This window comes from Tupaia chinensis, unplaced genomic scaffold, assembly GCF_000334495.1.
Source record: "Tupaia chinensis unplaced genomic scaffold, TupChi_1.0 Scaffold000252_1, whole genome shotgun sequence".
Taxonomy (NCBI): domain Eukaryota; kingdom Metazoa; phylum Chordata; class Mammalia; order Scandentia; family Tupaiidae; genus Tupaia; species Tupaia belangeri.
Genome location: NW_006159732.1, coordinates 6,384,555 through 6,402,346, shown reverse-complemented (window position 1 = coordinate 6,402,346; position 17,792 = coordinate 6,384,555). Strand labels below are relative to the sequence as shown.

The window sequence follows — 17,792 nt, the reverse complement described above, 5'->3', positions numbered from 1 at the left end:
CATCCCCACATGGATTCTGAACTTCAGCTGTGAAAAACCGCTTTCAGAGACTTACAAGATTTTCTGCCGAAACGTCTCTCTCGCTCATTTCTAGAAAGGCATAAACCCAGGTCTATCCTCTCATGGATCCTGAACTTCAGCTGTGAAATATTGCTTACATAGACTTAAAATGAAGATTTTTGTGCTGAACTGTCTCCATTACTTTTTCCTGGTGGGTAGTGTTACCTGTCTCTTTCTCTCCATTTCTCTCTATCTGTCTCTGTCTCTCTGTGCCTTCCTGTGTCTTCTAGTTAAAAATAAATAAATAAATAAGGTAAAGTATACTCTGGGCTCTCAAGCTCCTTTATTGTGCTAATAGGTGCCTCTCTCCATTCTATTTAGGAAAGGCACAAACCCAGGACCATACCCATGTAGATACTGAACTTCAGTTGTGAAATATTACGTGCTACATGGCTTTTAATTTTTGCTTTTTAAAATTAAAAGCTAAAGTTTTTTTTTATTATCTTTTTGTTACTTCTTTTTATTTTATATTTTCTTCTTTCCTTTTCTCTAATTCTTTTCCTTTTTCTTTATCTTTATTCATTGGGTTCTCACTCCTATACACTTAGTGTCTGGACAGGTCCAAGTGAATAGAATCTAAACATCTGAATACAATTAGTGTCAGAATATTCCACTATTCCTACTGATTCTGATGTACAAAGAGTGAAAACGGAACTGGAGAGAAATTGCAGATCACCTCCTCCTGCATGCCTCTGAACACTTAGATTGAACTTCAAGAATTAGGAAGAAATTCCCCATCCAACAGATGGCTAGAAATCACTGAAGGATCACAAGAAATAAGGAAAAACAAGAAAATACCTCTCCTCCAAGGAAAAATAATAACTCCTCCTCATCCTCAGACAGTATGATGAAATTCATGGAATGTCAGATAAAGAATTTGAATTTTCATTGTGATGAAGTTCACAAAGATCAAAGAGAAGAGAGACAATGAACTGCTGAAGAGGCAGGAGAAAAGAGCTAATGAACTTCAGGAGGTGAGGAAATTTTTGCAAGATCTAAAAGAGGAAATTCACACTATAAAAAAGAATCAAATGGACATGTTAGAGATGAAGACCAAAATACAGGAAGTAAAAACCTTCCTTGAAAGTATTAAAAGCATACTAGATCATATCAAAAATCAAATTTCGGATGTAGAAAAAGAATCACTGGCCTAGAAAAATCCACCATGAAGACTGAGAAAATTTCCCCTCCCCTCAAAAAAATGAGAATACTATACAAGAAATACTAGATACCATCAAATGTCCAGACATCCTGATAATTGGTATCCCAGAAGGGGAAGAGATTCATAAGGGCATTGACAATCTATTCCATGAAATCCTGGGAGAAAACTTTCCAAACCTAGAGAGGCATTCAAAGATCCATTCCCAAGAAATACAAAAGACCTCCAATAGAATCAACCCAAGATCTTCTCCAAGACACATTATAGCCAGATTGACCAAAACCACAAAGACAAGATACTAAGATTGGCAGGAGAGAAACGTCAAGTTACCTACAAAGGAAATCCCATCAGGCTGACAGTGGATCTCTCATCAGAAACAATGCGAGTGAGGAAAGAATGGGAAAATATATTCAAACTGTTAAGGGTAAAGCAATTTCAACCAAGAATACTATACCGGGGACTATTATCCTCCATATGGGAAGAAAGACAAGAACATTCTCACATAAACAAAACCTGAAAGAATTTACCAGCACCAGACCAGATCTCCAAGAATTTCTACAGGGAGTGGTATACCAGGAAAATTAAATACAGTCACACAGAAATAAGAGTTCAAAAACTAAGAAATGGCCAACTTAATTGTGGGGATAAATCTGGAGTTGAATATTATATCCCAGAATTCAATCGGGACAATCAAACTACCATGGAAGAGTGGTTAAGTACATGAGACTGAACTGGTGAAACAGAATTTTATGACTTTTGACTAAAAAATTGCTGATTTTCTTCTAGTCTTTGTTTTCCAGTTTTAAGGATTTTTGTCCTGTCTTGAGCAGCTGATAGATTCATGTATTTACTATTTGAACAGAATCCAAATCTGCTTCCTGGCTTTAAGTTTTAAACATAGTGCCTTAGCATTTCTCTGATTTATTAAAGCTAAAATTGCTTTCCTTGAAATTAAAAAATATAGCAAAAAATACATAATTAATGACTGTAGTAAGCTTAGTATCAGCTAGGTGCTACCTTATAGTATATTCATTCTGCTCAGAGTTTTATGCCTAAAGTCAGACAATTATATATATAATATATATATAAATAGGGGTTATATATATATAAATAGGGTTATATATATATATATATAGCTAGAAATAGAAAATGATTGAAGATAACATGTATGATTAAGTCACTATGCAGTATATTCTGGATGAGATATCACATTTTATATGCTGTGATAATGCTCAGTGAATGAATGTAAATTAAGTAACTAAAAACAAAAACAAAAACAAAAGATTAATCAACTTATTTCTTCTATAAGCAAGAGAGACACAGAGAAAGAGAGTATTCCCAAAAGGATCCTGATGCTGGGATTCATCTCCAGCCTCCACCAGTCCCAGATCATGGGCAAGTGTATGCCTCTCATATTCAAGGAGGTCTCTGGCTTGCATAGGAAACCTTCCACATAGGAGTGCCTCACAAAGTATAATGTTTTACTGCTGCATCACCATCTGGCCCTGAAAAAACTTTTGATGACTTATTTCTCAATATTTGTGTATGAGTGCATGTGTATGTGTTGGAAAATAGGCTACACATATCAGAAAGGCATTTCATTACCACCTATACAAGTACCACCAATAAGAAGCATGCACCAATAGGTAAAAGGCAACCATTTTAAGACAAAAGTATATAGTCTCTGAAATTTTGTTTGAAAATTTTAGAGGTGATGAAATTTAATTATTAAAAAAAGATTTAAGAAAGAATATTTATTTTATTGCTTTGACTTCTGGTTGATATATTAGGGAACAAAAAATTTTAGATCTTTCTTGTCTCTTTCAGTAATGCTTCATATATTTGTTCTAATTTTAATTTCTTTAATTGCCACAGGGCACATGTACTTGACATAGAAAGATGGAAAAAGAGAGACAGAGAGAGAGTGAACAGGCATGGTCATCCCACAGTTCCTTCTACACTTTGTTATTTCAAAATTTGGGGCATGCATGCATATACACCCAGAGTCTTTTTCAAACTGCTGTACTGGGATTTAAACCACAATCAGCATGAGGGATTTGGCTCCTTTAAACACTAAGTCACAGAGCCAGGTAGTTTTTAAATAGTTAAGTATATTATTTTGTTCATTAGAATGAGATAGCTCTACATACTAGACAAAAGAAGAAGCTAAACTAGTGATAAGGCAAGAGGTGAGGCAGCCAATTTGTAGAACAGTTAGGAAAAGTAGAACTAACTGCAAATGGGTTGTTGAGATTTTATACCCAGGCAGTAAAAAAACTTAGTTCTAGTTCCATGCAAGAATAAGAATTAAAAATAAATAAATAAATAAAGCATTCTTTAGGACAGTGACATAAAACATTACAACTGTTACACTAGGAATGTGTAAGAAAATATTTCATGTATATTCCACTTGAGAAACTTGAAAAACTTAGTCATTAAATTAGTCAGGAGAGAGGGGCTCATACTCCAGATGGAACAACGATACCAGCAAGAGAATTATGGAGGAGAGACTACAGTTGGAAGATGGCAGAAGTGAAAAATCACTAAAATAACAGTGAAATGCAGATAAACAATGGAGTACTTGTAAGCAAAGTCACCAGGTGGTGAAGGCTGTCTAGCCATTTCAAAGAACATACTGACCGTCTAGCCAAACACAGAAGCCACAGCAGATCCTTGTAGGGAACAGGGGAAACCTGTGGGCTGGTGAACAAAAGCAACATGTTCATGGCTCAGAGACAAAGTGTTCAGTCACTTTCAACCACATCATTTCATTATATTTCCACAAATAACTATGGAAGCTATAGAGAAAAGTTGTGAAAAGCAAGGTCAATCAAGTTTTCTACATGAAAACTGAAGCTGCTCAATGGACTGTGGGGAATCATTAGCAAACATAGTCTTGAAATCTTTGAAGACATGAATGCCTGCAGATTCTCTCTTTAAAGTTTTTAAGAACATGGAAGTTCATCGATCATTGATCAAGTCAGTGAACCTCTAAGATTTGGCGAACTAAACTATATGCCACTCAGGTGAATCATAGATGCAAATATGTCTCATGCCACTGTCTAGAGAGCTTTATGTATCCAATCTCATTGTTCTTACTTTTGCTGTTATTGTTATTTCTTTCCTCAACGAACAAGAAAAAGAGAAAGACAATATCCTCAACAGGGTTTGATACCCCACCTTTCAGTCTGCTCCAGATTACGAGCAAGTGTGTGCTGGCACACTCAGGGTAGTCTCTGGACTTAGATTTGGAGACTTTCCATGTGAGATTGCTTCACAGAGCATCTTTCTTTCTTTCTTTCTTTCTTTCTTTCTTTCAACACTGGGCCACCATCTAGTCTCCTGTTTCTTTCTTTAAGAAAGCCCACCAGCCAAGGAAATTGATGTTTCTAATGTTTTCCTTCTTCGTAGCATATATTTCTTCAAATAATCTTAACATATGTATTGGAAGTTTTCCTTAAAAGCCATAGGAGGGATCCTTGAAGTCCTCATATAATTAGCATGACCTAAGTAAATACAGAGGTAGTAAAACAGAGCTGACATGGTGACACTGGTGAAAGGACATATAGCAGAACTAGTTAGAGTAAGTACCTGCCTAGGTGATGTGCTCCACAGCCTCAGTACTCAAAGAGTGCTTTGCAGACCAGGAACATTTGCACCACGAGAAAGCTTGGAAGAAATGGAGCATCTCTGCTCTGTATAAGATCTACTGAGCTAGAAGTTACATTTCTGCAAACACCCTGGTAATTTGCACACACTATACAGTTCAGGGACCTTTCAGAAGCACATTAGAGCTGTCTTTATCAATTAATCTTTCCCTCTCTCTTTTTCTTTGCTCCTCCCCTCCCTTGACCTCTCTTTTCTTCTCTCGCTCTATTCACTAGCCCTTTTCTTTTCTCCCTCATTGCTTTCTTGAGTATTTATTCTCACCATTTTTCTTTTTGGAGTTTTTTACTCTTCAACTAACATGGAATTTCTCCAAAGATTGTTTTTAATTTTTGTTGTTATTAATTTTTAACTGTTAGAAGGTAACATAGTTGGGTGAATGTGTCCTAAGTCATAAGCTTAATGGAAAACCCACTGTTCTAAACACCCACTTGCTGAGTACCTCACATTCTGGAACTGTTCCTTCAGAAAGAACAGAGAATACAACCCCAGGCTGACCAGAAGATGAGAAAGGATGCCTGATATATATCAATGACCAGCGATCTGCTGGTGGGGCAGAACATTAGGGGCAGGCTCTTCTGAAGCATGGTCAGATCTGAAAGGTCAAAGTTTAGGCAGGCACAAAGTAAAGAGAAGCAAGTGAAGCCACAGGGATAGTGAAGAGCAGGGACAGAAACACATTTCATCCAAGCCACCATCTTTTCTCTCATAGAACACTGTAATGATCTCCAAATAACCTCCCTTGCTGGTTTGGCTTCCACTTCCTCCAAACAGTTAACTGAGTAGAAGCCAGAGTGACCTTGACACCTTAAAACAGCACCCACTGAACTTGGAATTAAATCCACTCCTTCACTAAACAGTCTGTGGGATCCATGACCTGCCATCCCCTCACCTCAACCCTACCACTTGCCCCCTTGCCCACTAAGCACCATCCCTCTGGCCTGCCTTTTTTTCCTCACACACATCATGTTCTTGGGAACATTTCACTTGGTCCCACTTTATGGGACACTCTTGGTGGCCACTCCCTTTTCAGGATGGCAGAGGTCATTCTAGATCACTTAGCATCAAACCTCTCCGGGAAGTCACTCTTCCCTAACACCCTGTTGCACTCTGTGCAGAGCAATTCATATCTGAAATGGTTTGTTTACCTGATTATTGTATGATTTATTACATGTGTACCTAAGCTCTCTGAGAGCTGTGCTGGGGAGAAGAATGTGCTTCATTCTACATCCAGGCATAATTTAATCAAAGTAAGGAGGTGAGAGAACATAAATGGAAGAAATGATGCAATGAGTTCCTGGCTGACGAATGAGAACATGAGTAAACTTGTGGTATCAGACCTGAGTATCAGAAAGACTGGGCATAGGGAAAGGCAGTATTTATTTTAAAATGCAATTTTCTGAACCATACCCCTGAATCACATAATGAGATTATTCAGAGCTATTGCCCAGGAGGTGTATTTTTTAAAACCACTGCCATGATTCTAAAAAGGTTCAAGGTCATAGAACCACTAATTTAGTTAATCCCCTCTGCAGCTGCTAGGCTTGAACTGATCTTTTACTTTTAGAGCCCCTCAGTCTTCTATCACTCATGAAAACTTAACTATCTGTAGTGATGTGCTGTAAACAGGTATATAAAGGAATTAAGGAAACTCATTATTGACTTTCAGAAACATGTTAGTGGAGAAGTTCATTGATTCTAGTGTGCTTAAGAACACGGTTCAAGAGTCAGACTGTTCTGGGGTCTAATAGTAGTAGTAATAATTACTAGTAAGCTGCTTTGAGAAAGTTAATGAAGGAATACATTTAGGTTTCATCTACCCATTGTGCAACGATGACAGTAAAACTAGTGTCTACGTCACAAGGTGGTTGCTGTTTAATGGAGTCCTTAAAAGTTTTAGGCAGAGTTTAATACTTAGTAAATTCTCAATAAATATTTATTATTAGCCATTCAGAATAGAGTAAAAACCAAGTTTTATGTTAAATACAAAAAATAAATAAATGAAGAGAAATGCATTTTGTGTATATAATCTGTACCCTGTTAGGGTATTTCCTTCATGACTGTCCCTACTGCCAGTCATAGATAGCTATAGTTGCAAATAACAATTACTTCTTTAAGCTTTTGAAGGCTGAGCATTCCATAACCTAAAAAGGGGAAGAAAGAAGGAAAAAATATTTATTAATTAGTCTGTGCCTCCTCTGGGTTAGAAACTGTATTATGCCTTGCGCATGTGCGTGCGTGCCCAAGATCCTGAGAGGAGAATGGAGGAGAGGGGATGGCAGCCTGGTCATCTCCTCTGGGGGGTGATTTCTCGCTTTCTGTCTCTTTCCGGTGAGCACACATGCCCTATGGCAAAAACTTCTCAAAAAAAAAAAAAAAAGAAAAAGAAAGAAAGAAAGAAAGAAAGAGAAAAGAAAAAGAAAAAAAAAAACGTATTATGCATTCTGATAATAACTTTTACTGAAGTGCTATTTTCCAGTGTTTTCTAGATAGATACAGGGTGGATACTGCAATTGTTACTATAGCTTTTCAATCCCCACTTAGTAAATACGTACTATATCTCTACTTAGTCCTAGGCTCCATTGTAAAACTGAAAATTCCTGCCCTCATGGAGTTTATATTCTAACAAGTTAGAGTTAGTATGACAGTTAATGATAACAGCAGCAGTAGTATTATTAGTAAAAATTATGCCAAACAGCACAAATAAATAGTAAAGCAGACAAGCTAGTAATGAAATAAGCTAATTTCAAATAAAGACAAATGGAGAAAATAAAAACAGAAATCTGAAGGAATCAAAGGTTACTCTTATTATCAGAGTTCACACACACACACACAGCCTTCAAAATCTTCTCTGATAGAACAACTTGTAAATGCAGAGATCAGAATAATGAGGAAAAAAACAGCTATATAGTTCTGGGTAAAACCGTAACAGTCAGCAACTAGAAAGAACTCGTATTGTTAAAAGGCTTAATAGCGGCCTAAATATCACACATGCACACACACACACACACACACACACACACACACACACACGCACATACCTCAAAATCTAAAGAAAAGGAAGGAGTGAGGTCTAAACAACACAGGGTCTATGAGGAAATATGTCTTCTTCTGGGTTAAATTTGAATTTACATGCAAAATTGGGTCATATGCAAAACATGTGAAGTGAATATTTAATTGCTATTGTGAATTTATGACCCATAATTTTAAAGGTCAGCCAGATGTAAGAGGAAATTAATAATAATAATAATACATACCAGAATAGAGTGAGTTATTATAAAAATTAAGATGTAAAACTTTGATCACTACATTAAGTTCCTTAGTTTAAGATAGTGCACCAGGTATATATAATAACAAAAAGTAGTAAACATACCACTGACTGTTACAGAATGCCATTTTTCCTCAAACTACCTAATTTGGTGATGGTCTAACAAACACGGGTATTAGGAAGAGGCAGAAATAATAAGTATGAAAGACATTTTTATTAAATAAACATTGCTTAAGTGCCTACTAAACAGTGGTTACTGAAAATGGTTTTGGGTTAATGTTTTGAAGTCACTGTATAAAAAAGTAAAGGTGTAACAGTCCAAACTACTTTGTTCCTTTTTTATATACTATCTCTCTTACCATATATTAATTTGTACACTTTAAAACTTCTCTGCTTTACCTTCCCTTCCTGTTTCTGACCACACATCCTTTACTTATACCTCAAATCTACAGCCCTGAGCTTAAGGACAGTTGAAAACATGGAGGAAGAAATCTTCCTACACACTGGAAGAGGTAATTATTGGAACTAAATAACTTATGTAAACATACCTACTGTACTAAATAAGTCAGATCCTATCAGCCCAATCTTCCGGAAGAGATTTCTCAGAAAGTTTCTGACTCAGGCCATGTATACACAGACAAAACTTCATATGATGGAAACCCATTTCTCAGCTGTGAAAGTAAAGTAGAGGTTGAGCGTATGGACTGTCTATAGATTCAATGTCAGTCCTACCAATGACTACATATATGATTTGGGGGCAACTACATAATGTGTCAATGGCATGGTTCCCTCAACTGGAAAAAAAAAAAAAAAAACAAGTTCTCATGTTATAGAATATGTCATGAGATTTAAACTAGCTAATCTTCATAAAGTGCTTAGAACACTGTCTGGCACATAATAAATACCCAAGAAAGTATGTGGCTGAAAATGAAAATGATATTAGTTATGTGGTTTCAATCGATTACTAACCAGTAACACTTTAACCCAATTGTTTACTTGTATAACTGAAAATAAGTTCATGTCCTGATCATTGTGGTCATAACGGAAATAAATTCTTATTATGCTTGTTTGTTATTTCGTAATACTTGCAAGAATATGTGTTCAATCTGGAAAGGCTGCATTAGTCAGAATTGTAATCACTCCGAGAGCATTATAAAAACAAGAGCCCATCTTTCTTTCACCACAGAATTAACACAACTCTCAGACATTTTCAGCTTTATCCCAACTTCACTCAAGTAATTACAACAGCAATGAAGATCCTCTGTGTTTTCCTGACCTTTATCTTCACTGTGTCTTGTGGTCCATCAGGTAATGTATGTAATATGGAAAATAGTGAAAAGGAAAATGTTCATAAAAATGCTTTTCTCTTAAAGAAAAAAGCAAATTGACTGAAAACTCCACATGAATTTTTTATAAGCAATTTACTCTATTTTTTCCTGTAGAACTGATAATTGGGAAAAAAAGTTTTCCCCAAGATATAGAATAAAACTCACCTATTTTGTTAGTTTGTGCAATGAGACTGTGATTCTTTTGATGTTTCTGAAAATATTTTCTTTTAAAATACAATTTTTTACCTTATATTGTAGTAGTAGTAGTTATATTGTACTAATTTATAAGGGGACAAAATCTTCAGTAGATTTGCATGGACATGATCTCAGAAATAACATGGCTTAGTGCTACACTTCAGAGAACTTTTTAAAATTCATTTGCCTACCTGTCTAAGGAGATTAATCCTGGATTTATAATTATGGCTTTTTTTTTTTTTTCTCTAGTTCCACAGAAAAGAATAAGAGAAGTTGCAGAGAGAAAAAGACAATGTTTGCTTGTTCGTGGTGTTTGCAAGCCTGAGTGCAACACCTGGGAGTACGTATATAATCACTGTGATACTGAGCCCTGCTGTGTGGTGCGGCAATACCAAAAGCCAACCGCTAAACAAATTGCACTACAAACCACACAAATGTAATTCAGAATTCGAACACACCATATGATATTACATTGTAACAGTAATTATTAATAAACAGAATTCTTCCTTTCCATCAATCTATTTTCGAGTAGTGTCCTCTGGCCTTCTTGATTTCACAGTGATGTCATGGCTAGTGAGAGTGATATTGATTTAGTGAAAGAGAAAAAAATAAAGGTCAGTAGCAGCTTTATTAAATTGTCTGAACTTTTTCTCTGACTGGAGGTGAAAGTGATGACTTCCATTAAGTCATCCTTAATACTTCCCTTTACCCCTGGCCTGTCTGTTTGCTTTGTGTAGCAGTGTATTCATTTTCATGTAAACTTATCAGATGTCAACCATTGATCATGGTTTATTCAGTCTTTTCATATTTTCAATATAAATGCGTTTGGCTTTTGGATACAAAGTTGCATACATCATGATCATGTAATAGGAAAGCATTGTTAAAATAGTCATAAGAAATAACAAAGAAACAAAACTGAAGAGAGCAAAATGATCATATTAAAAATGTACCTATGGTAGTTCTATTTGAAGGTCCTTGAGGGCCCTCCATATTGTTCTCCACAATGGCTGGACCAATTTATATTCTCAACAAAAATGTGTGAGTTCTCCTTTCACCACATCCCCACCAGCATTTATCATTTGTTTGTTTGGTTGTTTGTTTAATCTTTGCCATTCTGACTGGGGTTAAGTGGTATCTCATTGTCGTTTTGATCTGCATCTCCCTTATGACGAAGAATGTTGAGCATTTGTTTCATATGCTTTTGGGCTGTTCCTACGTCTTCCATAGAGAGTTGTTATTCAGCTCATTTTCCCATCTTTTAATTGGGTTAATCATTTCCTTCTGGATAAGCTGCTTGAGTTCCCTGTGTATTCTGGTTATCAGTCTCTTATCTGAGGCATAATTCACAAAAGTGTTCTCCCACTATTTTGGCTTTCATTTATTTTCTGTATAGTTCATTTATTTTCTATTTCATTTATTTCTACTAGAATCTTTATTATTTCTTTTCTCCTGGCATTTTTTTTTTTTGGAATTCTTTTGTTGTTTTTCCAATTTCTTAAGGCATAATTTTAGGTTGTGCTTTTGCCACCTTTCCATCTTTTTCTTGTGTGCACCCATTGCTATGAACTTCCTTCTTATGACTGCTTTTGCAGTATCTCATAGATTATGGAAACCTGTGTACTAATTATCATTTGCTTCCATGAATCTTTTTTTATTTCAGACTTAATCTCTTCAGTAGCCATTAAGTCATTCAGAAGTAGATTATTTAGTTTCCAATTCCACTCCTGGGTAAATACCCAAAGGACAGGAGAATGTTCAGTTGGAAAAGCGCTTGCACAGCTATACTTATTGTGGCATTATTCACAATTGCTAAGACATGGAACCAACCCAAATGTCCACAAACAAATGGATGGACTGAAAAAGTGTGGCACATATACTCCATGGAATATTATTCAGCCACACACAAAAAAATAACAAGACTCTGGCATTTGATAGAAAGTGGATGAACATGGAAGATCTATTGCTGAGTGAAACAAGTCAGGCTATGAAACAGAGACATTGTATGTCTCCACTTAACATATACCAACTGTCTACACTCTACAATAGAGACTGAAAGACTGGAGGACATAAAAGCATTAAAAATCATTATGGACAATGGGGACAAAATGGAAGGGGAGTGGGAGAGGGGAAGAGTGCAGGGAGGGAAATTTGGGAAAATATGGAGAAGTAAGACATTTCTGTTACACAGATACGGTTTGTTGCCTGTTGGTGAGGTTGTGTATAGTAGTATCAACTCATTTACTGTGTGGCATATATCATGTGGGGTAAAATCTCTTTACAAACTAAATGATGTATAATGACTGAATGTGTAAAAATAATAAATAATACTAAATAAAAAAGTTTAAAGTGTACCTATATAAAATACATTAAAAAATCCCAGAAGAATTAAATATACTAAACCTTAAGAGTGATTATTTTGAAAAGATAGTTTCATGGTGGTTTCATTTTCTTGTTGGCAATATGTTGTTGCCATAAATATATATAATTTTATGAGCAGAATAAAAACAAACTTAAAATATCAAAAGCATTATTATAAAATAATACAAAAATTTGAAACAACACAAAAATTTCCCAATATAAAAAAAAGTTACTACTAATTCTGCCATGCAGAGATAATTATTATAATCAATATTAAACATAGGCAGCCAAAATAAAGGTCTTTTGTTGTGAGTCTCAAAAATTATATTTAACTTTATGATTCAATACTTAATGCTTCTGTGTTTCACTTTGTTGTCATTGTATTTCCAGGTTTTCATATTGTACATTAATTTCTATCATGGTATTGAATTCATTTTCACATAAACCTTTTATGAATTATCAACATCAGCAAAAATTGGCATTCAGAATTTAAAGTATCCACTGAATTTATTTCTTAAACTACAGCAACTGATCTAGACAGTATAAAAATATAGGGCAGGATTTAGACCAAAAGGACGTAAAAGATGTTTAGTGAATTTGAGGTTTAACAAGAATGGATAAGGGAGCTTCCTTAGAGCAGTAGGTATGTCAATCTCATAAAAGGGGTAATTTCCAGTCTTCTTTCTTGGAGAATTTGCCTAACAATGTGATCCTTTTCTAGGAAATACAGTAAGAAAAGCAGATTTGAAAAGGAATACTTAAAACATGTGAAGTTTAGATTTTTCTGCTACATACATATGTGAAGCTCAGGAAATAAAATGTGTTTTAAATATATATTTATGGAGCAATTAACTGGAGCAATGAAATGGTCATCCAAAAGAAGGCTACAAATTGGAAAGAAAACAACAAGAATTCTGAAACGTGAAGAAATTGCATTTGAATTATACGAAGCACTGGGGGTTTCTAAGGAGGATAAGCAAAGCCAGCCACGAATGAACTGTCATGCACTGTATCTTCTCAGGTGATGTCCCAGACACAGAAGAAAGCAGGCAATCCCATACCTCCAAATGCTGTTCTAATCTTGTCCAACACAATCCACGAGCATAATAAAATGTGTTCTTATGTTTTCAGCTATCAAATTTCAGAGTAGTTTATTACACAACAATATCAACCGTAATTGCCATTAAAATAATTGCTGAACTACAATTTTTTAAAGTAAAGTAGCAATAAGTAATAAATCATTGTTCCAGAAGTCCTGAAGTTGAGAGAAGTTAACACTGAAATAATGAAGAGATAAACCCTTCTTCATATATGAAAGAGTTGTTACATGTCAAATCTCATCAAATTGATTTACCATAATTCCAACCAAAATTTCATCAGACTTTTAAAATAGACAAACTTATTTGAAAATTGTATATGGAAATTCATGTGATTTAAAAGAGCTATAATAATTCAAAGATTTTAGAACTAAGCTGTAAAATTTATAGTACATGAATTCAGATTTTTAGTATAAAATTATAGTAATCCAAAGAATTTGTGAACCAGCAAGTGGTATGGTGGTTAAGGTGTTCGGGTCCCACATGGTCAACCATGGTTTAAATCCCAGACCTGGCAGCTTAAAAATCATGCCAGAAGTGGCCTTTTGAGCCACTCTTTCTCTGTCCTGCTCAGGCCTGCCCCTACCTTCCAGGAGTGTATTTTCACTTCTAGTTAATAAGCTTACCTTTTCCTTATGCTACTGGCATGTTTCATTCAACTCTTTGTCCAAAACATCAAGAACTTGGATATCACCACAGAGGCCCTCCCACCACAGCCCCAATATCTCACATTCTATGAATGCAAAACATACCCTGTAAAAAAACCATCATGTCAGAAGCATGTGTGTGAATACTCAAAATCCTGAGCCTAGACTGGAGGAGATGGTACTGCAGTGAGGCCATCCCCCTAGGGGAGTGATTTCTCTCTCTCTCTTTGTCTCTCTTCTAGAAAGCACACATGCTCAATGGAAAAAAATCTATTGACATTAAAAAGAATTATATAGAGAAAAGTAATATAATAGAATGTAGAGTCTAGTTACAGGCTTCAACATGCAGGGTGAGCGAGTATCTCTTATCTTAAATGCTTGGAAACAGAAGTGCTTTTGATTTTCAACTTTGTAAACGCTGGAATTTGTTTATGTACATAATGGGATATCATGGTAACAGATCCTATGTCTAAACACAAACATATTTATGCTTATATAAACCTTATACATACAACCCCAAAGTAATCTTCTACATTTTTGAATTGCAAAATTTTGACTGTGATTACGTGAGCTTAAGTGTAAAATTTTTCATTTATGGACTAATGTCGATACTGAAAGTTTCAGATTTTGGAGCATGCTGACTTTCAGATTTTCAGTTTAGGCATGCACAATCTGTATAAATTTAATATAAATATAGTACATGAAATATAATACCTAATATGTATATGTAATATGTATATATGATTAACTGAGTTTTTACAAAAATGACACCGGAATTCTAATTGATTATATCTGCATTTTGGGAGATCTTACTCTAATAAAATTTTTTGTACATACTGAGAATTCATTGGAAAATAAGACATACTATTCCTCTTTCTTGGAGTTTTCAGTTTTGTTTTTTAAAAATCACATTTTTCCTATTAAATGGTTTCCTATTGAACAATTAAAATTATATGAGAGAGTTAAAATTTCTGGTATAAGAATGTCCCCTAAAATATACTAAGATTTCTTCTTTAAGATATTAATAGTCTTCATGCATTATGCTCACAGTAAGAAAGCCCATTTAGCCTACAGTCACAGACCTTACCATGAGAATTTTTGAGGGGGAAAGATTTACACAGAGGCCAAGGACAACCCAGAATTTATCTACATAGTTCTTCATTCTACAACCATTGATTTTCCAATACTTGAGTAAAACCAACAGCATGGATATCTAAGCGCACAATAAGAAACCACACTGAACCCTGAGAAAACAGAGTTCAAGGAAAAGAACAGAATTTAATACAAAACAGGTGAACAAACAGAAACTCTCTATAATGTGTTTACAAAGCGATTTAAGAAGCCTATACATCTACAAAACAAGAATACTGCTTATGGCATAAGAATAATTATAGCACAGAAAAGAGCATTATACAGTAGATACATTTGCTTTAAAAGGCTGGAAATAAAGTTATAATTAAAATAACAAAATAATGACACAACATACATAAAACTAAGAGACAAAAATATAAAACTATAGAGGAACATTCCAATGTTTTACCAAAAGAAGTTCCTTAAACAGAGAAATATAAATAACAAATAGGATAAGAACTTTATTAGAGGAAAAAAAAGAAAAGATATCTCAGATTTGAAGAAAATTACAAGCTTAACAATGTCAGAATAACTTACAATAAAGAAAGTCACACCAAGAAATGTGTGAATCATAAAATTTGAGGCTCTGAATTGTAAGAAGAATGTCAAGAGAGAAAACTATCATTTAAAAAGAGCTATCCCAGCATTAGATTTCTTGTTATGGAGACTGGCTGCTAGAAATTAATAGAGTAATGACTTCAAAGTTAAGAAGAAACATAATTTTAAACCTAGATTTTTACATCTAAATAATTAAATTTGACGGCAGAATATGAAAGTTTTGAGCAAGAAAATTTTTTGAATTTTTTCTGAGAACATTTTTAAATAAAGAAAAGCAAGAGAAAGAAATTGTGAGATCTTGATTAAGAGTAGATTCAATGCAGGAGGGCACTTTGAGAAAATCTTAGAATGAAGTGATCCTAGGATTAAGCTATAATATTAAAATGAATTTAAAGACAGGGAATCAGCATTATTTACTTTTTGCTTATGTAAACAAAATACTGCAGGAATAAACTTTTCAATAATGTGATAATCAAATATAAAATAACTGAAGTTAAAAGACTTAAAAATATTTTTGAAAAAAATTAAAAAGGAAATATTATAGTAAACTAAAATTATAATAGTAACAATCTACTTTACCTTGAGACCAAGAGCATTTCTCTTTGATAAGAACTTCTTGTAGTCAAATATCGAAATGTTATTCTATATTTTTTCTCTTCTATTCTATGTGTCCTTATGTTGTTTTGTTATTTTAAATTTTTACTCTTTTTAAAATAATTTTTAAAGAATTTAAATTTCAGCCTTTTAAAAATAGTTTTTAAAGAATTATTTAATTTTATGTGTTATTATTATTATTTAAATTTTGACCAGAGAGAGAAAGAAAGGAAAAGTGAGAAAGCAAGCTGCCAGGTCCGGGATGCAAACCAAAGTCAGCCATGTGAAAGTCCAGTGCCTCAACCACCATGCCACCTGCCAGCCCTATTTTCAGCCTTTTTTTTAAACAAACGCATCTAATATATAAGTACCCCTTTCTGTCCACTGATTGGAAACATATAAACAGGTAGTATAATCTATATTCCTTATTTTGTTATAGTTTTTAAAAATAAAGCATAGACATTTCAATCTATAAATATTATCTTAGGTAAGATAAAAGAAAATGTGTAACAAGTGAATAAGATGCAGAAACTGGAGAGGACTGATGCAGTGGATGGCCAGCGGGCTTAACATCTACATTTTAAATTGAGAAGACTTAATATTATAACTAAAGTTGGTGGGTGGAAAATACTGATTACTGATATTTAAATGTTTGAACATAACTCAAAGAAATTTTCAAAAATTGGGAACAGCAGTTAGAGTAATGGCTATGTCACTGGACTCCCATGTAGTCAACGGTGGTTTGAGTCCCAGACCCAGCAGCTTAAACTCACACCGAGCACTTGTGCGTGTATGCCCAAGATCCCGAGAGGAGAATGGAGGATAAGTGATTGCGGCGTTGCCATCCTCCCTGGGGGGTGATTTCTCGCTTTCTGTCTGTCTCTCTGTCTTTCTGGCGAGCACACGCATCCTAAAGCAAAAAACTCGCCAAAAAAGAAAAAGGAAAATTTCAAAAATTAATATAGCTTGCAAACATTTGAGAAAGACAGTATAGGAAAGAGTATAACTAATCTAATTGCATATTTTTTCTTACTAGAACCCAACTAAGAGACATACTCCGGTTGGTAAACTAAGACAAGACATAAACTAGATCCTAATTATTTTAGTAATCACCAGAAGATCTGAAAATAGGAAGACCAAAGTGGGAAATTAATGCTATTAATTATAAAGTCTCTTCTCATTATATTGTGAGTATGCATTACATTAATACAAATTAAAAATTAGAAAAGTTACAGTTCCATGAATATTTAAGTTTCCTCTGAAAATAAAAAGAGAGTAATAAAAATTAGTAACTGGGTCAGCCTGCGACGTAGTGTTTATGGAAACCAGCTGCCACATGACTGACTGCAATTCCAATATCAGTCACCGAGCTTGAAAAAATATGCTGGGTTTGTTTGCATGCATGCTCCAAATCCTGACAGGATGGAGAAATGAAAAAGGGACTGCATTGTCACCATGCCCCATTAGAGGATACATTCTCCCTTATCTTCTCTATTTCTCTATCTCTCTCTGGCAAGTACACAAGTTCTGCAGCAAATTAAAAACAAAAATTAGTAACAAAAATGAATCTTAATATTTAGTCCCTATAAATTAATAATTTAAGAGAAGTTGTGACATAACTATATATAATTAAAGATTTGGCTACATAGACTTATTTATGAATTTGCACAGCAAATTAATCACTAGAATATATTTTGAAGAGTAATCAGTCGTTAAATGGATAAAGTTCAG

At 34.5% G+C, this 17,792-nt stretch overlaps 1 protein-coding gene across 1 annotated transcript; it reads left to right on the top strand.

The window, feature by feature from the left end:
• Positions 1–9,318: 9,318 nt before the first annotated feature.
• On the top strand, positions 9,319–10,197 carry DEFB113 (defensin beta 113). The gene is made up of 2 exons (XM_006149105.3): positions 9,319–9,461; positions 9,926–10,197. Exons 1-2 carry the CDS (start codon positions 9,404–9,406, stop codon positions 10,114–10,116), a joined length of 249 nt encoding a protein of 82 aa, XP_006149167.1. The 5' UTR covers positions 9,319–9,403; the 3' UTR covers positions 10,117–10,197.
• Positions 10,198–17,792: the final 7,595 nt, after the last annotated feature.